Source organism: Ipomoea triloba, chromosome 13 (assembly GCF_003576645.1).
Source record: "Ipomoea triloba cultivar NCNSP0323 chromosome 13, ASM357664v1".
NCBI lineage: Eukaryota > Viridiplantae > Streptophyta > Magnoliopsida > Solanales > Convolvulaceae > Ipomoea > Ipomoea triloba.
The window spans coordinates 9,073,252-9,100,957 of record NC_044928.1 but is presented as its reverse complement, the minus strand read 5'-3'; the positions used below and the strand labels follow the sequence as shown (position 1 = coordinate 9,100,957).

The 27,706-nt window shown below is 37.0% G+C and overlaps 3 protein-coding genes across 4 annotated transcripts; 2 read left to right on the top strand and 1 right to left on the bottom strand.

Annotated features, from left to right (window-relative positions):
- The first annotated feature begins 839 nt into the window (after positions 1 to 839).
- LOC116002895 (putative late blight resistance protein homolog R1A-4) lies at positions 840 to 5,154 on the top strand. Of its 2 annotated transcripts, XR_004094560.1 has the most exons (4): positions 840 to 1,259; positions 1,331 to 3,721; positions 3,835 to 3,939; positions 4,319 to 5,154. XR_004094560.1 is itself a non-coding variant. In XM_031243079.1 (2 exons), exons 1-2 carry the CDS (start codon positions 861 to 863, stop codon positions 3,431 to 3,433), a joined length of 2,502 nt encoding a protein of 833 aa, XP_031098939.1. In that variant the 5' UTR covers positions 840 to 860; the 3' UTR covers positions 3,434 to 3,726. The 2 variants fall into 2 exon arrangements, 1 of the variants encoding a protein (XP_031098939.1); XM_031243079.1 differs by lacking the exons at positions 3,835 to 3,939; positions 4,319 to 5,154 and having other exon boundaries at positions 1,331 to 3,726.
- A 12,376-nt stretch (positions 5,155 to 17,530) lies between these two features.
- Positions 17,531 to 21,995, top strand: LOC116001800 (aldose 1-epimerase-like). The gene is made up of 5 exons (XM_031241748.1): positions 17,531 to 17,774; positions 17,885 to 17,934; positions 18,200 to 18,323; positions 20,933 to 21,028; positions 21,130 to 21,995. Exons 1-5 carry the CDS (start codon positions 17,597 to 17,599, stop codon positions 21,816 to 21,818), a joined length of 1,137 nt encoding a protein of 378 aa, XP_031097608.1. The 5' UTR covers positions 17,531 to 17,596; the 3' UTR covers positions 21,819 to 21,995.
- A 4,602-nt stretch (positions 21,996 to 26,597) lies between these two features.
- LOC116003093 (24.1 kDa heat shock protein, mitochondrial) lies at positions 26,598 to 27,441 on the bottom strand. Its single transcript, XM_031243268.1, has 2 exons — positions 27,213 to 27,441; positions 26,598 to 27,109 (listed from the first exon to the last, which is right to left on the bottom strand). The coding sequence occupies exons 1-2, from the start codon at positions 27,361 to 27,363 to the stop codon at positions 26,757 to 26,759; spliced, it is 504 nt and encodes a 167-aa protein (XP_031099128.1). The 5' UTR covers positions 27,364 to 27,441; the 3' UTR covers positions 26,598 to 26,756.
- Positions 27,442 to 27,706: the final 265 nt, after the last annotated feature.

The following is a 27,706-nucleotide window of genomic DNA, read 5'->3' as shown; positions in this document are numbered from 1 at the left end:
GTTGTGTGGAACGGATGAACGACCTCTGTTTCGTGCAACTGCAGTTTTCTTTCAACACAACTGCAGTATCTTTTCAACACAACTGCAGTATCCGTTCAACACAACTGCAGCATCAGTTATGATCATGGTCCATAATGCATTGTGGACCATGGTCCACGATATAATTTGCCTTAATAATTTGGCCAGTAAGTTGACATTTTTTTTTGAAATGAGTAAGTTGACTTTTAATTTAGTAAGGCCTCCACGTTGCGGGACAGTTTTCTTGAGTTGTATGATTGCATTTAAAAAACAAATGTAAAATTCAAGCGTGTGGCGATGAGATGCCTAGCTAATAGCTCTATATTAATGGCCCTTCAATCATAACTCTTAATTACTCAGAAACATACAGAGATTGTGATACGCCCTTAATCCTAATTATGTAACTTAATTAGGAAGAATTAATTATGTTCTAGAATTAGTAGGATAATTAGGATGGTAAAATTTAATTAAGTAGTTAATTTTTTGTCTAAACTAGCATAGAGAAATTATGTATATCATAATATATTATTACCTTGTATAGTTAGTATAATTTTAGTAGATTAATTATTATAGGTTTTAATAAATTAGTCTAGATATTGAATTATCCCTCCGCAAACTTCAATTTATATATTGATAAAAGAGATTAATTGTAAAAAAATTAATTTTTTATTGATAAATAAAAAACAAATATATATTTTATAGTTACGTGGTTCCAGCTCAACTAATCTAAGCTAACCTCACAGGATCCTATAGTGTTATGACTATAAATTTCCTATATAATGGCACAATGTTATTCAAACCATAGTACTCGTTGTCAACTACATAGAGAGAGAGAGAGAGAAATGGCTTGTGTTCCTCTAACTTCTCTGATGAATACAATCCAGTTTGAGTTCTTAAAACCCAGACCACCTGTGATTCTTGATGAAGATACAGCACGTATGATGAATTCTCTCTACCAGAATGTTGGTTTCTTGCTCGCCTTTCTTGAGGAATTCGAGAAGAAACCAGGAAATGATGATGCTGCAATCAAAGATTTGGAAGCCAAAATCAGGGACTTGGCTCATTCAGCAGAAGACGGAATCGAATCAAATCTGACAAACATTTACATGGAGGCGGGGGCAGCTAAAGATAAAGATATGATGCTCTGTCAGAACCTACGACAAGTAGCCAACGACACTCACCAGTTTGTTAACAGAATTAAACGAGAATACTATGATTCTACCGTCCAAGATTCGCCAAAGGTATCTATCTATCACAGCATGCAGTTTTTGCTTACACAATCTACCATTCCATCTTATTCTCTGCACTGCAGGTACATACCCTTTCGTCAGATCTTGAGAGCATTTCGTTGAGCGAATCTTCACAGCTGTTCTCAAAGCCAAAGGTTGGGCATAGCAGTTTTAATTTGCTTACAACGAATTGCACTGCATGGATGAAATACATTATATTCACGGTAATAATGTTACCAAAAATTATATTTAATTTGTGTGTAAGTAAATTGAGCATTTGGTTAGGCAAATCTCCAAAGCCAAAGGTGGAGGGCAGAATGGTTGGGCATAGCAGTGAACTGAATACAATAAAGGATCAGCTCACTCGTCACCCATTTGGAGAACGAAAAGTCATTTCAATTCTTGGAATGGGTGGTATCGGCAAGACAACTTTAGCAAGGAGACTCTATGAAGATCCATCAGTCATATCCCACTTTGAAGTTTGCGCATGGACTACTGTGTCTCAAGAAGTTAATCTCAGACGCATACTCTGCGACCTTCTTCTTCAGTCCTTTAGCTTCTCCTCCACCCAAGTGAATACTAATGGAAGCACAGGTGAACTGGCCCAACAATTGCAGAGGCGTTTGAAGTGTACGAGGTATCTGGTCGTGGTGGATGACGTATGGGAAACCAGTGTTTGGGATTATCTCACCAGATGTTTTCCTGAAAGTGGTGGTAGTAGAGTATTGCTGACCACTCAGCTAAAAGAAATTGCTGACTACACTACTACTTCAGGTACCTATCTTCATAACTTGCATTTTCTAGATTCTAACCAGAGTTGGGATCTATTCTGCAATAACGTTTTCTGCAAACAACCCTTGCCTTCCGAATTTGAGACAATTGGAAGGAACATTGTTGACAAGTGTAGAGGGTTACCCCTCGCGATTGTTGTAGTTGCTGGACTTGTATCCAAACTCAACAACACACTTGATGATTGGAAAAATGTTGAGAGAGAAATAAGTTGTCTTGCTAGTACAGATCTTGGTGAACAGTGTTCAAGAATACTGAATTTAAGCTACAACCACTTACCTCAGCATTTGAAAGCTTGCTTTTTGTATTTAGGAGTTTTCTATGAAAATAGTGAAATTCCTGTTAAAAAGCTTGTTAGGCTTTGGGTGGCAGAGGGGTTTGTGAAGTTAGTGAGTGATAAGAGATTGGAGGAAGTGGGTGTTGAGTATTTACAAGACCTTGTTAGTAGAAGTTTAGTCCTAATTCACAAGTGTAAACCTAACGGCCAAATCAAGACATGTAGGATGCATAATCTCCTGCATGGGCTTTGCATAAGAGAAGCTAGAAAGCTAAACCTTTTGTACATTAAAGACGATGGTTATGATCATGTTGGTGCTTGTCGTTGGCTAAGTTTTAGATCACCAAAGCCCAAGAATTATGATATAATTCGCAACAATTACAAAAAAGCTCGTTCTGTTTTGTGCTTGTATAATGATGATGAGATAGCAATGGTGAATGATCCAAAGCCTGTAAGGTTCAGCTTGTTAAGAGTTCTTGATTTAACTTCTCCTTTGTACACCAAGGGAGTTTATGTGCCTTTCACAGATCTTTCTGATCTAGTTCTTCTAAAATACCTTGCTTGGTTTGTGGGCTCGGAGGGTCTCGAGATCATACTGTCTAAGAATCAGAAACTGCAGACGTTGCTTGTTTCGCATAGTGCAGCTGAGTGGGAAGAGGACTCTTCCCTTTTGCCATCCACAATTTGGGGGTCACCACAATTAAGGCATCTCGAATTCAAAAACTCTTTGAGGGTGGAGCCTCCAAGCATGGTGAAAGAGAAGTTGCAAACTTTGTATTGGTTGAGCATATCGCATTGCACGGAAGAAGTGTTCTCTATGATTCCAAACATAAACACATTGGGGATCCTTTGTAAGCGTGGATCCATATCTCATAGTAATGGTACTTATAGTTTGAAGTTTCTTCAGTGTTTGGATCAGCTCGAGGATTTAACCATTGAATCTGACTATCCCATTTTTGAGCATTTGCCCCCTCGATGTATTGATGTGTTTCCCCGCAAGCTTAGGAAGCTAAAACTAAGTGGAACTCATTTACCACTTGAAGATATAGAAGCAATTGCTTTGTTGCCTAGCCTCGAGGTGTTAAAACTTAAAACGGATTCTCTTCTTGGACCTGAGTAGAAACCAACTTATGGGGGATTCCCGAGTTTAAAGTTTTTGCTGCTCCAACATAAGAAACTCAAACATTGGAATGACTTTGATGATGAGTTTCCCATACTTGAGCGTCTAGTCCTAAAGGAATGTGCAAGATTGGACCAGATCCCAATTACTTTCTCAAACATTAATTCTCTCCAATCAATTGAATTAGAAAGGTGTCGCCCTGCCCTTTTGCTTTCTGCCAAGAAAATCAAACAAGAACAGCTCAACTATGGAAATGATGCTCTTCTTGTTATTGACCGCACTCCTCAGGTCTATGTCCTCTGCACTTTCTAATACTAGATGTTCTCACGAGTAAGAATTAATAATTATATAAAACCGGACTTACTCTTTTTTTTTTTGTGTTTTCTTTCCATTGAATGCAGTATACTGCAACGCATTATACTGTTGTGCAATCTGTGAATTTTAGCAAGGAACACATATCCAGGCGGGGATGGTTTTATGATGATGACGATTCCCACCTCCAAAAGGTTTAATCCCTAACTCCAAGGGTCTGCCGTAAATGGTACAGTTGTTAATTAGGTTTTAGTTATATTTGATAAAGTTTATTTTAATGTCTATAAATTATTTTAACCTACAAATTAAATAAGATATAAGTTTTGGTTGGTAAAACGTGAAATATTTAATATAATAATTTATTTTGAAATACTATTTTAAGTAGCATTATTTCAAAATAAGCAAGTAGCTTTTAAGTTTTGAGCTTAACCTAACTTATAAGTTAAGTATGTCACACATAGCCTTTATTTCGTCCTGAAAAATATTTTAAGTTTCATGTTAAATAATTGCTGCAAATAAAACTATGTGAATTTCATCACAAAGTTTGATGTCTCTCTTTATTTTTCCATGCAGAGCTCAAGAACAGAATTTCGTTCTACATGGGAGCTCTTCACTTGTATGATCGAGCAAAGGAATATTGATGAACACATATGTACATTGCCATTTTGTGTGCTTCCAAGGACACTTCATTCTTCAACTCCATGATTGTCATGGGAAAGAAGATGAAGTTGACTTTGAGTGTGTGCTATGAATTGTGAAAGTTTTGAACTAGTTTGCATATCTTGAGTGGTATTGTGAGAATAGGTGAAGTGAAATGTTGCATGTATGTGAGAAAATGATGATAATGTTGAGTTCTTATAAAAAATGTGAAGTGTTAAAAAATTAAGAGTGTGAGATCTCTTGGAAAAATATACTGGAATTTCCTTGTGTTATGTTGCAAACCTTGTGTGTTGTAAGAAATGAGGCCACGAAAAACAATTTTGCTTCGGAAATAGAAGAGAACCGACAATGAAAGGGCACAAGGAGAAGGGCCTAGCAATCTTGAACCGAAGGAAGAAGTTGCAAGGGCTAGAACAAGGTATAGAGAGATCATCATGAACACCCGAATGAAGGATAGGTATCAATACCTCTCACATAAGCCCATAACCCGGTGGAATTACATTAACTTAGCCTCACTAGACACATTCGAATGCCGAAGGGGGGTAGAACGCCTAATTCATCAACCATATTGGGAGGTCATTTTCAGATGGTAGTATCCTACCTACACCCTGGTAGTCCACGAATTGGTTGCTAGTTTAGAATTTATGGGAAGAATTGGGGATTTGTAAGCCCAACTATGAAGTTTCGCCTCTTCAACAATGTGTTGTGGGCACGGGAATCAATAATTGGCTATTGGAATATTTTAGAATAATTAGTTTTATTAATTAATTAGGAAGATTATCTTAAAATTATTTTATATTTAGTTTGTTAGAATTATATTAATTTTCATATTAATCTTGATTTGTTGGTTAGAATTAGTTTATCCTATATTTAATAATTATCTCGTTCATGTGGTTGTAATCAGCTTGTTAATGGTTATTTAAGGCCATTGCATGCTAAATCAAATATACAATTAGAGAATTTTTGCTAAATCAAAGATCGGGCCAACCAGGTCCACATCATTTGGTATCAGAGCACACGGTTGTCTCTTTACGAAGACTCATGACGCTTCAACTAACGGTGCCTGGAACGTGGATTCGAGGACGAATCCCTCTAAAGAGAGGGAACATACGACATTAGTTCTACATATAACCGACGCCGTATGTCTTTATTTTTTAAAAAAAAATATTTAAAACATATGATATCGGTCTTTGCTATGAACCGACGTCGTAAATAATATATATTATTTTTTTTACATGTAAACCTAACGGTCAAATCAAGACATGTAGGATGCATAATCTCTTGCATGGGCTTTGCATAAGAGAAGCCAGAAAGCTAAACCTTTTGTACATTGAAGACAGTGGTTATAATCATGCTGGTGCTTGTCGTTGGCTAACCTTTAGATCACCAAAGCCCGAGAATTATGATATAATCCGCAACAATTACAAAAAAGCTCGTTCTGTTTTGTGCTTGCATAATGATGATGAGATGGCAATGGTGAATGATCCAAAGCCTGTAAGGTTAAGCCTGTTAAGAGTTCTTGATTTAACTTCTCCTTTGTATACCAAGGGAGTTTATGTGTCTTTCCCAGATCTTTCTAATTTAGTTCTTCAAAAATACCTTGCTTGGTCTCTGGGCTCGAAGGGTCTCGACATCATACTGTCTAAGAATTAGAAACTGCAGACGCTGATTGTTTTGCATAGTGAAGCTGGGTGGGAAGAGGACTCCTCCGTTTTTCCATCCACAATTTGGGGATCACCATAGTTAACGCATCTCGAATTCAAAAACTGTTTTAGGGTGGAGCCTCCAAGCATGGTGAAAGAGAAGTTGCAAACTTTGTATTGGTTGAGCATATCCCATTGCACGAAACAAGTGTTCTCAATGATTCCAAACATAAACACATTGGGAATCCTTTGTAAGCGTGGATTCAAATTTCATACTAGTGGTACTTATAGTTTGAAGTTTCTTCAGTGTTTGGATCAGCTTAAGGATTTAACCATTGAATTTGACTATCCCATTTCTGAGCATTTGCCCCCTCGATGTTTAGATGTATTTCCCTGCAACCTTAGGAAGCTAAAACTAAATGGAACTCATTGCCACTTGGGGATATAGAAGCAATTGCCTTGTTGCCTCGCCTCGAGGTGTTAAAACTTAAAACCGATTCTCTTCTTGGACCTGAGTGGAAACCAACTGATGGGGGATTCCTGAGTTTAAAGTTTTTGCTGCTCCAACATACAAAACTCGAACGTTGGAATGACTTTGATAATGAGTTTCCCATGCTTGAGCGTTTAGTCCTAAAGGAATGTGTAAGATTGGAATAGATCCCAACTACTTTCTCAAACATTAATTCTCTCAAATGAATTGAATTAGAGAAGTGTCGCCCTGGCGTTTTGGTTTCTGCCAAGAAAATCATAGAAGAATAGTTTGGCTATGGAAATGATGGTCTTCTTGTTATTGACTGCACTTCTTAGGTCTATCTCATCGATTTGCACTTTCTAATATTTAATTATTGAAAAATACTATATGTACTCTCAGTTTTTACTCTCTTTACTCTCACACACGAAATCGACACTTGTATTGGGACTTATATGAAAAAAAAAAGTAGCTTATCAGTACTAGCCACATCAGGAAGTAAAATTGAATGAGTAAGATTTGGGAGTCCATGTAGTAGAACCTTAATTATCAATGTTCACAGGAGTAATAATTAATTATATTAAACCGGACTTACTCTTTTTTCTTCTTTTTTTTTTCTTTTTTGTTTGTTCACTGAATGCAGTATACTGCTGAGCAATCTCTGATTCTTAGAAAGATACAAGTTACACTTAGGTATTTGCAACGAGCCAAGATGGTGGTCTGACAGCTGTGAAGGGTGCAAGGAAGGAAAGGGAAGCAAAGGGAACAAGGAACAGACAGCAGACGACGTCGTTCGATGGGGGCGGTTAGAGAGCTGTTATATTTTACCCAAGCGATGTCGTTTTGAACTAGCCGCTGGAAGCAATTGGATCCCTCCTTCAAACGGTGTCGTATCAATTCCGGGATTTTAGCTAGGCAATTGTAATTCCTGAAAAAAGGGAAATCTGTTTTGCTGCATTGGGATTGTATTTAAGCTTTCCATATGTGTTGGTCATGATTTATGCTGAGTAATAACATCCAAATTCTTCTTCTTCTCTCTCTTCTTCCTTTCAACCCTAAATCTCCCCTTTCTCTTCCAAATTATCCTAATTTACCCTCAAGGACAGTGCAATTGGTATCAGAGCCCAACATAGACGATCTGGTGAAGAAGTTGGAGGCTTTTGTGATTGAGCTTAACACTAAGATCGACAACCAGTTCCAGGCAACTCAAGATGCTATGAATGGTCTCACCAATCAGTTTGGAAGCCTGCGGGATGAGCTGATGCAGCTGTGTGCAAGAGGTTTGGGGATAGTGGGGTCTCTTTGATGGAAGACTTCTCATCCTTCAAACAGTGGGGAGGGGTTGATGATTTTATTGACGGGTATGAAGGGTTTAACATCCTCTTGCTGCAAGCCCACCCCTACCTCATTGAGACTTACTTCATGGAAAACTATGTTTCCAGATTGAGGCAGAACCTTAGATGTTTTGTCAGAACTGCAAGGCCAAGGAATTTAGAAGAGGCCATTTGGTTTGCTAGGCAGTATGAGAAGGGATTGAGAGTCAGTGACAATCCTAAATCACTTTCCTTGAATCCCAAGCCTACCCAAACACCAAAAACTTTTAGCTTTAACTCAACTTCCCCAGCCTTTTCTAACCCTCACCCACACATTATACAGAAACCTACACCATCTACCTAGACTACTGCAGCTAAGAACCCAGACATAGCCCAATTCAAAAACCAGTTAAGGGAACAAAAGAGGTGTTTCAAGTGCTTTAGCTCTTGGCAATCGGGCATAAGTGTAGTGGTCCTACTTTTAACATTATAGAGGATCAGGTGGAGGATGAAATACCTGATTCATTGGGCCTAAAAGAGGAGGAGAATGGCCCTGAGGAAGCAGAAGTCTCTCTTTGTGCTGTGATTGGTGGAGAGGGCTTGAACACTATTAAATTGCTGGGAACAATACAAAAGCAGCCTGTGGTGATCTTGGTTGATAGTAGAAGTACCCATAGTTTTCTGGACCCTAAGCTGCTACACCAGTTGAGGAGACAGCCTGAAAAAACCCAACCCCTGATTGTGATAGTGGCTAATGGTGAGAAGGTGGTGTGTGATTCAGTGTGTCAAAAACTCAACTCGCAGATTCAACAAGAACACTTCATCAAGGACTTCAGATTGTTGAGATTGGGCGGTTGTGATATGGTACTTGGTATGGACTGGGTAGATCAGTTTGCTCCTATTCAGTTGCACACTAAGCCACCAGGAATCTCCTTTCACAAAGAGGGCAAGAAGGTGTTCCTGAAAGGATTAACTAAGAAAGTGATGCTTAAGGCTGCTACTGAGAAGAAGATTAAGAAATGGCACAAAGAAGGGGTTCAAGGCTTCTTGGTTCAATGCACCTCCCTATTACCCAATGGGTTTCAAGAGGACTCATCCCTATGCCTCACAACCACCCACACCACCTACCCTGAATTAACCCAACTCCTCACTCAATTCCAAGACATATTCCAAGAGCTTGCTACCCTACCACCCAGAGAGCCATTGACCACACTATACCATTAATTCCAGGAGCCAAACCTGTCAACAGTGGGCCTTATAGGTACTCTTTTGACCAGAAAAACACTATTAAAAAGATGGTGGATGAGATGCTTTCAGCTGGGGTCATTACCCCTAGTTCCTCTTGCTTTGCCTCACTAGTGTTATTAGTTCCAAAAAAAGACAACACATAGAGATTCTGCATAGACTACAGAGCACTGAACAATATAACCATCAAGAACAAGTTCCCTATACCATTAGTAGAAGATTTATTCTCTGAATTAGCAGGGGCTAAGTATTTTTCTAAGCTGGATCTGAGATCTAGGTATCACCAGGTCAGAATGAAGGAGGGATAAGAGTTCAAAACTGCCTTGATGAACCAAGTATTTAAACCTCTGCTAAGAAAGTCTGTCCTTGTCTTCTTAGATGACATCCTTATATAAAGTTTAAACTCGAAAGTGCATTGGCAGCATTTGGAAGAGGTCATGGTCATCATGAGGCAACATCAGCTCTTGGCTAAGCTAAGCAAGTGCTCATTTGCTCAAATGCAAGTAGAGTACCTAGGGCACATCATCTCCAAAGCAGGCCTACAAACAGACCCTACCAAACTGGTAGCTGTATCAGCTTGGCCAAAACTTGAAATTGTGAAGACTTTGAGGAGCTTCCTAGTCTTAGTAGGGTACTATAGGAGATTCATAAAAGCTTATAGTGTTATCAACAAGCCACTTACTGATATGCTAATAAAAGATGCATTCCAATGGAACCAAGAGGCTGAAAAAGCATTTGCCCAGTTGAAATCTGCCCTATGTCAATCACCTGTGTTGGCCCTACCTGACTTCCAGAAAGAATTTGTAGTGGAAGCAGATGCTAGTTACAAGGGTATGGGGGCTATTCTAGTACAGGAGGGAAGACCAGTTGCATATTTCAGTAAAGCTTTTGGTGACAGACACTTGGGGTTGTTAATCTATGAGAAGGAATATTTGTCCATCATTAATGATGTGGACAAATGGAGACCTTACCTATTGGGGAGGCATTTCACCATCAAAACTGATCATAACAGCCTGCAATTTCTACTTGAGCAGAAGATCACAACTGCCTTACAGCAAAAAGGGTTAACCAAGCTACTAGGGTTGGACTATTCCATTCATTACAGAAGAGGGACTGACAATATAGGGGCTGATGCTTTGTCTAGAAGGGAGCATGGAGTTGAGACCACATGCAACTCCATTTCAACTATTCAACCTCAGTGGGTAGATGAGATCAATGCAAGTTATAAGGATGATCCTTGGGCCACAGAAAATCTGACTGCTGCCCTCATACAACCCATTGTTGATTCCAAGGTTTCTGTGGCAAGGGGTCTTGTGAGGTATAAAAATAGGTTTTATATTGGATCTGCAGGGACTTTGAGGGGTGATTTGATTGCTAAACTACATGAGTCTGCCATTGGAGGCCACTCAGGGCAACAAGGAACATACCAAAGATTAAAATCCTTGTTTTATTGGAAGGGCATGAAGAAAGATGTCAGGAATTGGGTACGGGGTTGTGATGTCTGCCAGAGATGCAAAACTGAGATTGTGGCCTCACCAGGTCTCCTATAGCCTTTGACTATTCCTGATGAGGCTTGGCAAAACATTTCCATGGATTTTGTGGAAGGACTTCCTAAGTCTAACAATAAAGAAGTGATATTGGTTGTTATGGACAGATTCACAAACTATGCCCATTTTATTTCTCTTGGTCACCTCTACACTGCTGAGTCTGTGGCAGACCTCTTCATGGAACAGATATATAAATTACATGGCTTACCAAGGAGCATAATTTCAGACAGAGATAATGTATTCACAAGTAAATTCTGGCAGACACTTTTCAAGAACATGCAAGTCAAGTTCAATCTCTCAACTGCCTATCATCCCCAAACGGATGGGCAGACTGAGAAGGTTAATCAATGCCTAGAGGGCTACCTGAGGTGCATGGTGTTTCATAAACCTAAGCATTGGGCAAACTGGTTACATCTGGCTGAGTGGTGGTACAATACAAATTACCACACTTCCCTCAAATGCACACCATTTCAAGCACCGTATGCCTACCCCCCCTCCCCCCATCATGGCTGTCAGCTTGGGCTCTAAGGACATTGAGGGTGACTGGTTTGCAGAGACATGGGTTGTTTTGGCAACCCTTAAGCAGAATTTAATGCAAACCCAAAACAGGATGAACTGTCTCTGTGGGTGATTGGGTTTACCTTAAGGTACAGCCGTACAGGCAAATGACATTAGCTGTGAGAGGGAATGTGAAGTTGTCTTCTAAATATTATGGGCCCCTACAAAATCATTAAAAAAAATAGGTGAAGTTGCTTACAGATTGTTGTTGCCACCCAGGGCTTTGCTGCATCCTGTGTTCCATGTTTCTCAGCTCAAAAAATGGGTTGTTGAAAATGTACTAGCCCATCTAGATCCCCCTTTGGTGGGCCTTGAAGGTCAGATCTTGGTTGAACCAATAGTAGTGCTGGGGGAAAAGGCTAGTCAATAAAAACAGAGCTGTTACTGAAATCCTAGTCCAATGGTGACGATGATGTAGTTAACGGGGTGAGGTGTGATGATTGGTATGGAAGTGGTAAAACGAAGAGTCAAGACTCCCCGAGTGTCGTGTCTCTCAAGGATGACAAATTGGAGCGAATTAGTGTTAGCATTTAGGAGGTTGAAGAGAAAGAGTTACGGGAATAGCTAAGGCTAGAGGTCATTTGTACAAGAGTTTGAAGGTTTAAAGTGGTTGTGTTTGAGGAAAAGGTAAGGTGGAGATTGGGGCTCGTGGCTAGACTATGTGGTCCACTATCTAGTGGTTTTGCAAGCAAATGATTTGGATTCAACTAGGGAGTTCATGACACTTGATAAGCATTATTTTTAGACTTATTTATATTTGTTTTTATAATAAATTAGTTTTATTTATTTTACATTATATTTATTTTAAGTTTCATATTATATTTTATATTAATATAATAGTTAGTTGAATAATTAGGCTTAATGAACCTATTAATAAGAGTTGGGCTTAATTGTTTAATTGAGCTAATTATATATTTTACTTTGTATTGTTTAATTAGTTAACCCATTTAAATATTTTTAATTATTTTAATAGTTTTAGATGTTCAGTAGTGCATCCCAATTGTAATTCTAATTTACTTTTGTTTTCTTTTTTTTTATTTTAGAAGTTACGTACGCCAATTTGATTTCTAATGAATCGCAGCAGCCTAACTTGCTTTTAATTTTATTTTCCTTTGTTATTTTTACTTATGTACGAATATTGCGGCGATTCCACGGACTCGGACAAAAGACAGCGACGTGCGAAGAGGAATGCGACGATGCGAACTGCTGCGATGCTGCGTGCGGACGAGCGTTGATTTCGGATAGTGTGCGGCAAGCGTCTTTCGGTAGATTTCGACCGCAAGTTACTTTTACAAATGTACGGACAGTACTAAGCCTAAATTAGTATATATAGGCAATGAATTCAGTAGTAAAATCAGGAGTTATTCACGAAAGAATTTCATTTACATTGTAAACACTATCTACGATGTACTACTGTTCTTATTTTTCCAATTCGAGTATTATTGAAGTTTGATTCTACAAGACCAGTAAGCTTTATTTAGCCTAAATTATTCTTTGCACTTTATTATCTATATATCTTCTGTTATATTTATTTAAATTATTGCTTGATTAATTGTTGCAAAAGGACCCATTGTTCAATTGTCAAGTCATTAAATTGCTAGTTAGAACCTTGAATCCGTAATTGTTTAAGTGTTCTGATGTTGGTATAGCACAATTTGATTATAACTTATTTTCAGTTTGTGTTATGAAGATATATAGTCTAGCTTAAATGAACACAGTTTGTGTTATTTTGATAGTTCAACTCCAACCAAATTAACTATCAGCACTTCACCAAGTGGCGTCACACTTGGATTCCCACATCCTCATTCGGTTGGGGAATTTTATCAAACACCTTATCTATCACTCCTCTCGAACCTCTTCCTTTCAGACTAAGGGCGGAGATGTGGGTGAGTTGGACTCGTGAGTGGCCGCTATCGCGCACACACCCACTTTCGCCGGGGTTGCCACCTAATTAATGTGGCCACACTTAGGCACAAAGCATATCGAACATCAACCACACAAGTATTCACATCCAAAAATCATAAAGCTCACATTTTTAAAGCAATGTCTTACCAAATCAACCACATAGTTAGCTTCGAGGCCACCAATCCCCTATCTAATCTAAGCTAGCATTAAAGTAAATAAACAAGAAGAAGAAATGGAAGTTTCAAAGAAAACAAACATGAAAGCAAAATAAACCTTAAAGAAAAGAGTTACCATCCATGGTGAATGGTTCCATTACATTTTGTCTTGAAACTTTTATCCTTCTAGCTTGATCTTGAATCTATTCTAATGGGAAAGGAGGTCTTCCCCCAAGAGGGGAGAAAACCTAAAGGAACTTCAGATCTAAAACTATTCTATGGCTGCTAGGGTTTTGGTTTTTTTTCATCTATCCAAAAAAGGGGTTTAAATAGGCAACCCGAAGCCAAAATTCCCGAAATGGCCCCTGTGGCCAGACCACGCCATCACCACGCGTGGTGGAGGGCGTGGACAGCTACTGGAAATAATCCACGCCCATCCACACGCGTGTTGGCCGCGTGGGAGGTTCCTGCTTTGCGGCTTCTTTGCTTTTTGCTCTATTTTGGCCTTGAATCCCTTTTTGATCTGTGGAAACACTTCAAAACTTTTCCTAAAATTTGTGTTAGAAGTCCTAAAATTTGTGTTAGAAGTTTTTTATCACATCTGAGTTTAAAATGCATGAGATTGTTATAAACGGGTAGCAAAACTTCACATTCTATCCTATTTTTTACCCTTAATCTATACTATTCTTGGTGCTTATCAAAGTTTCCACACTTAAACCTTGCTTGTCCTCAAGCAAGCACACTATCTATACTCTAATCATTTAAGCACCAGGAATAGTATGCACTCTCTTCGGTTGATCAATCAAGTGGTGTGTGGGTGTTTAGAATAGAGTGAGTGAAATCTCCTACACTATCCACCAAGACTACTAAGCTCATGCCATCTAAATATAAGGAATATGTCGAGGAAGTTAAAGTCTCACAAATTTGTAACAAGGAAAATTATATTCACATCTTTGAAGCATGCATTCAATTAGGGTTCACCTTTTATTTTGTAGGGGCCTAAAGCCGATCCCACTAGTGGGAACGATGTGCACACCCTAGTCAAATTTCCAACCATACGCCAAAGCCCCTTTACGCAAAGATAAGTGAGGGTAGGGACATGGACCGCTCATCACCATGGCTTGGGCGATCCCTCTTTTTTTCTCATCTTCCTAGGATAACGTCATCAGGCGACCCAACTTCACATGGAGTCCCATGCTTTTTCGAAGACGGTGCAATGGGTGCCTAAATCCTAGCGAAGCAACTCAGCTCCTCTCTATTCTTCTCATCTTCCGGGATCTCTTCGGGATAACCGGCTTCACATGGATCTCCATGATTTTTCGAAGACGGTGCAATGGTTACCCCATATCCTGGCAAGACGGCTCACCTCGTGTTTTATCTCTAGGAGTGGCCAATATGAAGCCTTTATTCTTAATTCACCAAATCTACCCCTCATGCTTTTTTCTAGGGATTACAGGGTTTTTCACTCTAAGCTCACTTCAGTCTCACCTTTTGCCCCATTCCCTACCAAGTTAAGTTCAATTTCCGGGCTTCGCTGAGCTTATCTTTCTCAAACTAAAGGGTACACACTCCCACTTCGAGAGATCCCTGACTCAGGTCCCAACAAAATCAAAGGCGAAAAGCATGCATTCATACAAAGATGTCAACAATATAGGTTCAAAAATTTTCAATTTTGGTGTAATTTGTACTTCCAAGGCATATTTCAAATATTAATTCGACACAAGATTAGGAGCCCTCCTGGATAGTATCGACAATAACACGCTCTCTAATTCCTATGCCCTAACACTCAATCATTCAACTAATTCAAGTACTATGTAATACCCATCCTTTCCACACTTAAAATGTGACATCGTCCTCGATGTTGCCATGAGGATCAGTGGAAAAGGAGTAGGGTCCAAAGGGAAGTTGGACTACCACTATCGGTAGCTCCCTTAGGAGAAGGCAGACTCCCAGCATAAGTAGTTGCCTTTGGGGCAACTGGGCATTGTCGATTCTTCAAACCACTCTTCGAGCCATGTCATGAGGTTCAAGTAGTTGGACCCCCGAGCTCTTGGCGCGGTTCCTAGTCAGCAGACCTTGCGCCTTCTGAGCAACATCGGAGCCGGCTAAAGGCGTAGACTTGGAATGGGTAACCTGGGTATAGGTCTTCCTGAACATGGGGTTGTTCGATTCCATTGAATGCGTTGGTAGAGGTAGTTTAGTAGTAGAGAGATGAGAGGCAGAGTTGTCCCACTAGGCGTGCCAAAATATGTAAACGCGAAAAACTTAAATTGCATATTTCAAAATTCAAAGAATCAAACGAAAAAAGGGTACAATCTCTATGTAGAAGTCCTCTGATTCTCTACTAGAAGTATGCCGACTTGAAGTGTGTTGAATTCGGAATATGCCGAATTGGAAGTGTGCCGAGTTCAGAGTATGCTGAACTGGAAGTATGCCTTGTTGTGCCGAGTTCGGAGTATGCCGAACTGGAGGCGTGCCGAGTTATGCCGAGCTATGCCGAGTTCGGGGTATGCCAAACTGGAAGTAGGACGAGTTCAGAGTATGCTGAACTGGAGGTATGCCAAGCTATGCCGAGTTCGGAGTATGCTGAACTATGCCGAGTTATGCCGAGTTGTGCCGAGCTATGCCAAGTTCGGAGTATGCCGAACTGTGCCGAGCTATGCCGTGTTCGGAGTATGCCGAGCTATGCCAAGTTCAGAGTATGCTGAACTAGAGGTATGCCGAGTTCAAAGTATGTTGAACTGGACTTGGGCCGAGTTGGACGTATGCCAAGTTCAAGGTATGTTGAATTGGAATTAGGCCGAGTTGGACGTATGCCGAGTTTGGTACTCAAACGGCGTGCTCCTTAGTGCAGATATACCGCAGGCGGGCTCCCGGTGCAAATAAATTGCAGGCGTGTCCTCCTGGTGCAAATAAATTACAGGCGTGTCTTCCCGGTGCAAATAAATTACAGGCGTGCCCCTCGGTGCAAATAAATTGCAGGCGTGTCCTCCCGGTGCAAATAAATTGCAAGCGTGTCCTCCTAGTGCAAATAAATTGCAGTCGTGTCCTTCCGGTGCAAATAAATTGCAGGCGTGTCCTCCTAGTGCAAATAAATTGCAGGTGTGTCCTCCCGATGCAAATAAATTGCAGGCATGCCCCTCGGTGCAAATAAATTGCAGGCGTGTCCTCGGTCCTCCCAGTGAGATGCAGATCTTCAGAGCTTCAAAGTCTGTTAATCTTCAATGCCTTCAATGACTTTAATCTTCAATGTGAAACCACTATTTATAGTGGTGGGGAAGTAGAGAAAATCTAACAAACCCCATCATTTGAATTTAATTTAATATTTTGAATTAAATTCAAGGAATGTACCTAGGCATCATCATGTCCAGGTTCATGATTTTATAATTTTGAACCAATTTATAATGTCCACAACTTCTTCAAAATTATATAACGCACATATATTCTAATTTTGAACCAATTTATAATGTCCACAACTTCTTCAAAATTATATAACGCACATATATTCTAATTTTGAACTCATTTATAATATCCACAACTTCCTCAAATTATATAATCCACATATATTCTTCATGGGCCAAACCAAGTCAAAGCCCGTCAATTTGAGCAGCCCAATTGATCCAATAGCCTGGTCCAACTTAATTAAATATATCCTTGAATTTGGCCAGCAGTTCAGCAACAATATCTTTAAATTAATTAATTAATTAGACCAATTAATTATTCAATGAGTCATTTAATTAACCCAATTAAATAAATATCAGCCCAATTTAATTAATTAAAGCAATTAATTTAATAGCCAATTATCAACACGACCCAATAACATTATTTGAATTTCCAGTGCTAACAGTCGGTTTATTGGCAAACCGACGTTGTATAGTAATGTATTTTTTTTAAATTAAATAGTTACGACGTCGGTTGTTGACCAAACCGACATCATAACTTTAATTTTAAAAAAAAATCATATTCTACGACGTCCGTTATATATAAAACCAACGTCGTAGCATTTTTTTTAATTTTATTTTTTAAAACATATGACGTTGATTTTTCAGAATAACCGGCGTCATATGTCTTTTTAAAAAAATTATAAATTATTTAAAATATTTAACGTCGATTTTGTAGAAAAACGACAGTTATATCCACGACGTTGTAAGTGAGTTTTGTAGTACCGTCTCCTGGTTGCCTGTTAGGCTGTTATCACATGAGTGCGGCCGTGCGGGAAGTGGTGGGTCACGTACTCACGTGCTACCACTTATAGTCTATTTTATTTCTGATCACTGGCCAGTGGCCAGGCCAGCTCTTTATTATTAAGGCCGACCAACGTCCCACGACAAGCTAGCTGCGCTGTTCAAAACATCCATGTCCAACATTATTTCTGCTCCATTGTTCTTCTGCTTCTTCTTAACTTTTGCACTTGCTGGGTTGGTCGTCAGTGTGCAAGATGCTGAGTTCTACCTCATCAACAAACGAGATTTCTCCGTCAAGCTCACCAACTATGGCGCAAGAGTTGTATCAGTCATCCTTCCCGACAAGAATGGTACGTAGTATAGTATATCAACCCCAATACAATCATCCATCTTTTTCTACATCATTTCATCCATGGAGATCATTCTTACCATTTTATCAATAAATTTTAATAATTTTTAGGGAAGCTAACAGATGTTGTTCTTGGGTACGACACGACCATGGAGTACGAGGTAAGTTTCAATGATGGCCGGTTTTGGATTTCAACATTTCGTGTCTATGTTCCTTAGTTTTAGCGCCATTGATTTAGCACGATGAAACAAAAGGGATGATGGATAATATTATTATGTTTTACGAGCTGAGCTAGCATATTAGATCTAGATCTGATCCAACTATTATTTTATTCAATTCAACTTTTTCAAATTTGAAAATTTATAAAGTAAATATATTTGTTTAGGTTGGGAATTTAATTTGTTCACGTGGTTGAATATGGTGCAGAATGATGAGTCAAATTTTGGGGCCATTGTGGGTAGGGTGGCCAACAGGATCGGTGGGGCTCAGTTCACTCTCAATGGAACCCTCTACAAGCTTATTGCTAACGATGGAAACAACACACTCCATGGTAAAAAATAGGAAAAAGTGTCAAATAGGTCACTGAACATATCGCTTTTGTGCAATTGGGCCATTGAACTTAAAAAATGTACAATTCAACCATCAAACAAACAAAATTTGTGCAATTGGACCATTTTTACAAAAATTTTCTAGTAAAATCCAATTATATTACTAAAATATATGTATTAAGAGTTGCATTTTCTTCTACTATACTAGTTGGGAGTTAATATTGAAATGTTTTTAACTCAAATTGAATTAAAATTTTTTGTAAAAATGGTCCAATTGCACAAATTTTGCTTGTTTAATGGTTGAATCGCACACTTTTTAAGTTCAATGGCCCAATTACACAAAAGCGATAAGTTCAGTGGTCTATTTGACATTTTTTCCTAAAAAATATATAGTTCCTAGCTATCTACCATCTTTAATTTGACCATTAATACACACATGCAATATATTTATGGAATTAAAATGTCTTGCCAATGTTGATGTGTTTATTGTGTGAATATTTGGGAGTACTTGTATGTTGGATAGACTTGTCTTCTTTATTTTATTTTTGTAACAACAGATGTCAAAAGTCTTTTTTTTTTTTTTGAAAAATAATGACTTTAAGTGTATTTTTCACCCAAAAAAATTACTTACATCAAAATTTGTTGATAAATCACCAAAATTCGTAAGCATTTAATTTATCAATGAATTTTTATAACTAAAACATTAAAATCTAAAGGTATTTAACTCCGTTGGTATTTTCTTTTCTTTTTTTCTTGTAACGTTTGTAACATCATATCGACATGCATTGACACACATTTTTGTGGTCAATTCTGTATAATAGTAGTGAGGATGATTTGTTAAAGATAAAATGAGTCAGTAATTGTAGTATTGAATCCTTGATACGAATAATGGTTGTATCAAAAGTTGGAGTCAATATTACATATTCTTAAGAGAAAATTGTAATTTTAATCCATTAAGTATATTCATATTGTAAATTCAGTCCATAACTTATTATATATAAAATTTCCTCTTTAATTATCCGTAAAGTAACAATTTTAATTTATTTGTTATAAATTTTTTTAACGTTAATAATTTATTTTGAATTTCTAAATTATTAAAAGATCAGACATATTAGTCATTTCATAAAATTTAATTTTCAAAAATTTCTTCCATTGAATCTTCATATATATGCTACTCTTACTGCAAAATAACATCATAAAATGAACAAAATAATAGTATGAGTTGTACATTTTAACATACACCAAAACAATCAAAAACGTTTCAAGTTGCACAAAATAACAACCTAATTGGCAAATGGTTTAATAGGTTCCAAAATATAAACATAATAGCCTGAGTTACATGGTTTAACATGCATAAAAATAAGCTTTATCTAATGTTTAAATCATCACACCATTTTCATACTAATAAAAACAAATAAAGCACTAGGAATTCATTTTTTCATTTGCACTATTTGTTCTTAATTATTTTAGCACATTCAAGACTACCAATTAGTCACCGGCGGATCCAGCATGGGGGCAATGGCGAACAGTTGCCCCCACTCACCCCATCCCCACCCCCCATATAGTCCTTATATGTGTGTGTGTGTGTGTGTGTGTGTACAATTTTAGATATAAATATATGAAAACATATATAAATAAAGAATTGACTTGTTAGCTAGGTTGGTAGGGGTGTTTTTCCTTAAGGAAGGACGATGGTTCAAATCCTAAAAATTGCAACTCATCCTCTTTTGTAGCTTTTATAAAATTCTGATGCGTTTTATTTTTCATCTATATCCAACAATATTTATGACTATATTCTTTTTAAATGTTTCATTTTTTTTAATACCACCGATTCTATTACAATGCAATATATGTTTATTACTACTTTCTCAACCTATTGAAGTACAAAGAGTCAATATCGCTGAGGCTCAAACCCACAACCTCCCATATAAAGGAGCAACTTGGTGTAACCTCTTTTATGTTTCGCCCCACTAAGACATTTTTCTGGATCCGCCACTACAACTAGCTATTTCAGTTTCATGCTTTAGCCATTTCTTCTTGTCTGATGTGCTAATTTCAATGCTTTAGATAATTTTATGTTTTTTAACCTTTATTTGCTTCATCTAAAGACCAATGGCTGGCCGCTTAAGTGCCGCCTAGTGGCCTAGGCTGCCTAGCTAGGTGCTGACCGCCTATGCCTCATAGGCGTCGACTAAGCAATAGCTAGGCCGCCCAGGCACCGACTAGGTCGCCGACCTAGTGGGCCGATTAGCTATTGTTCCTATCTTTTTAAAATGAATTACTTCACTCAAAACGACATCGTTTTGATCGAAATAACCCTAAATTATTCAAGCTCTATATGTTTTTTTAGGTTAACATTTAATATTTTAGTATTAACTATTAAAGTATTAAATAATTTATATTTATCAAGTCTTAAAAATTAAAAAATTTATACAAATTTGTAAAAAATAAAAAATACACGGGCGCCTAGGCGCGGATTAATCCCCGCCTAGACGCCCTAGGTGCTTGGTTCTCCCCGAGCGCCGAGGGAGCGCCTAGCGATTTTTTCAACCATAATTTTTTTAAAGAGATTTTGAAATCATATTGTTCTATATGTGTGTGTGTGATGTAGGTGGCCCCAAAGGATTTAGCAAGGTTTATTGGAAGGTTAAGAAGCACGAGGAAAGTTACATCACCTTCACTTACCACAGCCTCGATGGTGACCAAGGTGATGATATACATTTAGATTTTATTTAATTTACTGATTTATATATCAAAAGTTTAGTTTTAGTCAAAAACAACGTAATTTGGGAGTACTTTATAATGTAGGATTTCCCGGAGATGTAATTGCCGATGTAACATATAGTATAAAGGAAAACCCATACAAGCTGATAGTGAAAATGAATGCAAAGGCTGTGAACAAGCCCACTCCGGTGAACCTGGCACAGCACAACTACTGGAACCTGGGAGGTCACGACAGTGGGGATATATTGTCGGAAAAGCTTCACATATTTGCATCCCAAATCACCCCAGTCGACTCCGACCTCATTCCCACCGGCCAAATCCTGCCCATCAACAACACAGCCTACGATTTTCTTGAACCGCGCCAAGTCGGACCCCAAATGGCTAAACTTCCCGAGGGTTCGCGCGGGGGGTTCGACATTAACTACGCCATTGACGGCTACGAGGATGTCGGGAAGAGGAAGATGGTGGCCGAGGTGTACGATGAAAGGAGTGGGATTGGGATGGAGATTAAGGCCTCTGGGGCGGCGGGGGTGCAGTTCTATACGGCGAATCACTTGCAGGGTGTGAAGGGGAAAGGCGGAGCGGTGTATGAGTCGCATGGTGCATTGTGTTTGGAGACTCAGGGATTCCCAGATGCGGTGAATCACCCCAACTTCCCCTCCACCATTGTTACTCCGGAACACCCCTACCACCATACAATGCACATTACTCTCAGAGTTCATAACCCCAGAAGTTTAAGGGTGCTTGAATCATCTGACTCTCTAACTGTTTGATCCAATTCCCACCTGTTGTTTCGTCTGATATTAATAAAATAAACTCAACATAATTATATTTAAACCTTTAAAATTATGTTTGTTCCTTGAGACAATAGCTTATTGGAGCTTAATTTATGTTGTCATAGTTGTTTGAACCTTAAATTATATATATATCCCGTGAAGTTGCCTTTCTCCCGTGCGGTTGTACAATTGCTTAGGTGCGACATTTTTCTTCTTAAGGTGCGTAATTTGTGTGTTTAAGGTGCCCCAACTAAAGCTTTAGGTGAATGGTTTTCCTTCTTAAGGTGCTTTGTTTGTGTGCTTAAAGTGCGTGATTTGTATGCTTAAGGTGCGTCAGTTGTTGAAACTTAATGTGCGCCATTTTAAAACTTTAGGTGAGTGGTTTGTTTTCTTAAGGTGCTTTATTTGTGTGCTTAAAGTGCATGATTTGTATACTTAAGGTGCGCCATTTTAAAACTTTAGGTGCGTGATTTGTGCTCTTAAGGTGTTTTGCTTGTGTGCTTAAGGTGCGTAACCGCACAACCCCACGGGAAGCTATACCCGCACTTGAACCAATATATATATATAGGATCATATGAGATCACTTGTTTAGGTAAGATTGTGAGATCAAATATTGTGCATCAATGTAATAATTTAATGGTCTAGATTAATTAAGATTCTAAGTTGGAGGTGTGTGCGAACGATGATTAAATATGTGCGAATGGTGATTAAGTAAGTGTGTGCCAACGGTGATTAAATGTGTACGAACATGGTGGGTGTGTCAATCAATCTAGACCATTAAAATTTTTTAAATTGATATACAAGCTAAATTTGGTCTCACAATATTTTAATGGTCTAGATTGATTAAGATTATAAGTTGAAATGTATGCGAACAGAGTGAATGTGTCAATCAATCAAGACCATTAAAATTTATTAGATTGATGTACAAAATTTGATCTCACAATCTTACCTAAATAAGTGATCTCATATATATATATATATTCACTGTCGATTTAAATTATCACAGAAACCAATATCAAAAATAAATTTGGAAAATATCGCAGTATAAGAGACAAATAACTATGAACATATTTGATAACGCATTGAAGACTGGCTTCTATTCTGCGAGACACACCCAAAATAATTTTCAGTCAAGCGCAACTCTAACAACGTGTTTGGTTCGTGGAATAGGTCGGGAATGGAATACCATTCCCGAGAATAGACCTATTCCATTGTTTGTTTCATCATTCTATTCCTAGGAATAGCATTCCCGGGAATGAGCTATTCCCTTTGCAAGGGGAATAGCCATTCCTAGGGGACACCCTAGTATTAGTTATTCCCAAGTATTTGGGAATAACTTTTATGCTATAGTACCAAAAATACCCTTTTTATTATATTATAATCCTTATATATAATATTTGTTTATTTAAATATATATTTATTTATATATTAAAAATAAAAATATAATTAATTAATTATTATTATTATTATTAATACATTTTTATTTTGAAAAAAACTTGTGACTAAGAGCAATTAAAGCTCCTTAAATGAATGAGTTTTTGCTCTTTAAGGCTTCCTCATCTTGTTGTTAATTTCAAAAGAGAAGCAATGCTTCTCTTATATAGAGGAGCTCATTTGAGTTCCTCTTCATAAGTTATCAATGTGGGATCAAAAAACTCTAATTTGTGTTTTAAAAAAATTATTTTATATATAATTTTGTTTTGTATTATTATTATTATTATTATTATTATTATTATTATTATTCCTTTTTTTTCTTATTATTGTTATTAATATTATTATAAATTTTATTTTATTATTACATAATAATAATAATAATATTAATAATAACATGAATGTCCTTATTATTATTATTATTATTATTATTATTATTATTATTATTATTATTATTATTATTATTATTATTATTACTACATATTTTATAAGGGTATTTATGTCTTTTAAAACATATTTCATTTCTATTCCTTAAACCAACCAAACACTGTAATATAATTACTAAAGTCTATTCCTTCCGCGAACCAAACAATAGAATAAACTGTTTAATTTATGTTAATTGTGTGTGCCAACCGTGATTAAATGTGTGTGAACGGTAGTTAAGCGTGTGTAAATTGTGATTAAATGTGTGCGAAGGATGATTCCTAATAATTAAACAATTATTTTTCTTTATTATTATACACTAATTACAAATTATTGTTAATTGCATTTAACTTTCCAAATTATTATGTAATAATTACTACATACCAATTAACTAACTAGTATGCATTATAAATGATTATGGAATTAATGAGGCTAACAACAATTATATATATATATATATACTATCTTTTTTTTTCCATACATATTGTTACAATACTATACACATACACGTATAAAATCATAATTTTCTACCTTTTAACTAATTTTCTAAAAAAGCTAACATGCATTCTTGATGTGCATTTTTTCTTAATCAAACATGCTTTCCATAAATTCTCTTTTCCTATCCATGCACACTTTTGAAAAGTGTCATATTTTTGTATCGCATAAAAAACCCCGCCGTGTTAATGATTCAATTTTATATATGCATATCTGACAATTAACTTTTTTGTTTAATTTACTTTTCGCAAACCCAGAAAGGGTTGCAGAAATTATTTTGAAGAAATTAAAATTTTGTTTTATTTACTTTTTGTTACCTTTTCTTATAAGAGGATCGTAGAAAGTCAACGAGTTTAGAAATTGCGTCTTTAAAAAAAAACAAGGGTTTTCTCAAAAAAAAAAAAAAAAAAAAAAAACAAGGGTTCGCTGTTTCTTTATAATTTATTTACAATTTTACCACCACACATTTTTTTATTTTAACTAAAAACTATTCTTTTTTTTAACAAGGGGATGAGAACAGATTATATGTATTCAATAATGTTCAGCCTTTACAATGATAAGAGCCAGAGATATATATACAAGAGTAGTCTCAAATAGACTAGAATAGATATTCCTAGTGTAACTCAAATACAGAGTCCTAATAAAGGGTAGTGAAAAGTCTAATGTATATATTCTTGTTTTTGTACTTATGAATGAACAAATACTATTTAGCATTTTTAGGATCTTCATCAACCGGATAGTAACCAATATAGTTTTTATGTCATAGCTTACATGAGAACTTTAATGGAGTACGCGACATCCATTGATGATAAAGAATCTATTCAAGCAGTGCCAATGGTAACATTTTTATCATATTTTGTTTATTATTTCGATTTCAATTTATTTTATAAAATTAAACATTGTGATTATACTAAGTAATATAGTAGGGAAGTCTTTATATATTACTATTTATATATTTTTGGAGAAAAGGTACAAATAGGTCACTGAACTATTTGAGGATAGCAATTAAGCCACCAAACTCGAATAAGCTTCAAATATATCCATGAACCTGAAAGAAAAGTGTAATTAGCATTTTTAGCAGGTTAACAACAAGTTTGTGCTGATTAGAATGCCATGTGTAATTTTTCTTTTATATTTTTTTAATATTATTATCCTACTAAGCATTTGACCTTTAAAAAAAAACATTTGACCTACCCACCAGTAATTAATAAATAAATTTAACTACCAATCACATGATTACACCTCAATAGGGGAAATGTTAATTGCTTAGTAGGATTTTGTTTTGCTTATTTTTTTAAAAAAGTCAAATGCTTAGTAGGATAATGATAATAAAAAAAATAGAAAATAAAAATACACGTGTCATCTTTATCAGCAAAAACTTGTTGTTAACCTGCTAAAAATGCTAATTGCTCTATTTTTCCAGGTTCATGATGAATTCGGAGCTTATTCGAGTTTGGTGGCTTAATTGCTATTTCCAAATAGTTCAGTGGTCTATTTGTCCTTTTTCCATATATTTTTGACATATAGTTCCAACAACCTTTTTAAGACAAAAATTGATATTAATGTAGTGCATTTTGAATAACAAATTGTGTATAAAGTCATACAGAGTAAGAATGCATTTGATTAGAACTTTGTAAACAATACTTAGACTTGGTGACTGTACTAATGAATTGTTGATTGTATTTTGAAGTAGCTAATTAGGTCCTCCAAGCATAATGGCAGCACACCACCACGTACGTTTATTTCTAACCAGGCTGAAAGGATGATTTTCCCTACATTTATATGGTCTAAACAACTCAAAGTAACGTAATGACCAAGAATAATTAGAATAACAGTTTAAAAGTTTAGGGAACATTGATACTGGTAAATTATGCTGTGGACCGAAGTACACCTTGCAAGGTGGACCTGGGTCCAAAACTATGTCGTTTTTGTCTCTTTTTTAAAAAAAAAAAATTTTTAATTAGTAATCATATTGCTGAATATAGAGTTGTCCAAAAATGTGTGAATGTAGAGGTTTCAAAGTGTGAATGTAGAGTATAGAAATCGTAAATGTAGATTTATGATTGTGTGAATGTAGAGTTGCCCAAAAATGTGTGAATGTGGAGGTTTCAAATTGTAAATATGGAGTATAGAAATCGTGAATGTAGAGTTATGCATGTGTGAATCTGTAATAGAGTTAAGAAGTTCTAGCAACTTGTAGCCTTGTAATGTGTGAATGTGGAGTTCTCAAGTTGTGAATATGGAGTATAGGACCTGTGAATATAGAGTTTTGAATGTGTGAATGCATAACAGTGGTAATATAATCATGTAATGTGTGAATGTGAAGTTTACAAATTGTACTGTGAATGTAGAGTATAGTGTATGTAAATGTAGACCCAAATCCACCTTGCAAGGTGGATCTGGGTCCATGGCATAACAACCCATTTATACTCAATTTGAAATTTTATAACTACAGTTGAGAAAATCACAATACAAAGAACCCAAATAATATTAGCTCTTTTTATTCTATTACTTTCTTATAAGCACCAGTGCACCACGTAGGTGATAATCACAATTAGTCTTTCCCTTCAAAACAAGAAAAAGAAATTAACTATCTTCCTTGTCCTGAGCACTCCCTGCCCTGGGAACAAACAATTTGAGGATTCCATTCTTCATCTCCGCCTTAAAATCTTGAACTCTATTAATTTCTGGTTTATATTTAAGGCTGCCACCGTAATTTCTCCCGGATTCTTCTCCTTCCATTTCGATTTCCCCTTTTCCGGCGAAGTACAGGGTGTTCTTCTCCGCCCAGACCTTGAAACCGTCCGGACCCACTCCCGGCATGGACACTCGGACCAGCGTTCCTTCCTTCACGTTGTCCGCGTGAATCACGTTTCCAGGCCCCTCCGTTTGGAACGGGTTCTCCATCTTGAATCTCTGCGGAGCACCCTGCAAAACAACTGTAAAAAAAGAACAAAGATTTACTAGAAATTGAAGACAACTAGTACAGTATTTAGTATTAAGATTGGTTTTTTAGAAATGGGAAAGAGGAAGGTCGAGTACTTGGTGGGTCATCGGGACCGGAACCGGAATCGGTGCTGGAGGTAGAAAAGAGGCGACTGATTAGCGGGGTGGCGGCGGTGGAACGGATCTTCTCGCTGAGGAATTTGGTGAAGATGCTGGAAGCGGTGGTAGCATTTCTCAGGGTCGCCATTTTTCCTTATTTCTTTTCTAAGTTGACAAAGACAATGAAAGGCGAGGGTTTAAGCTACAAAGAGTTTTTCCTCCTTCAAATATCTTTTCCTTTTATAAACGGGTCGGACTTAGGCTTCACATAAGCAGGACTATTTAAATTTGTTTTCGAAAAATGGTTAAATCCATCCCTAAATCAAGAGGATAGTGCAATGGAACCCTGTAAATGAAAAAAGCTTCATTTAAATTTCAATTAAAATGTTCAATTGAATTCAAAATGGAAAATTATTGTGTGAACATGGTCGAAACAAAAAGTACATTTTTAATAATGATTGGTCTTAATAAATTACATGTTTAGCAAATGA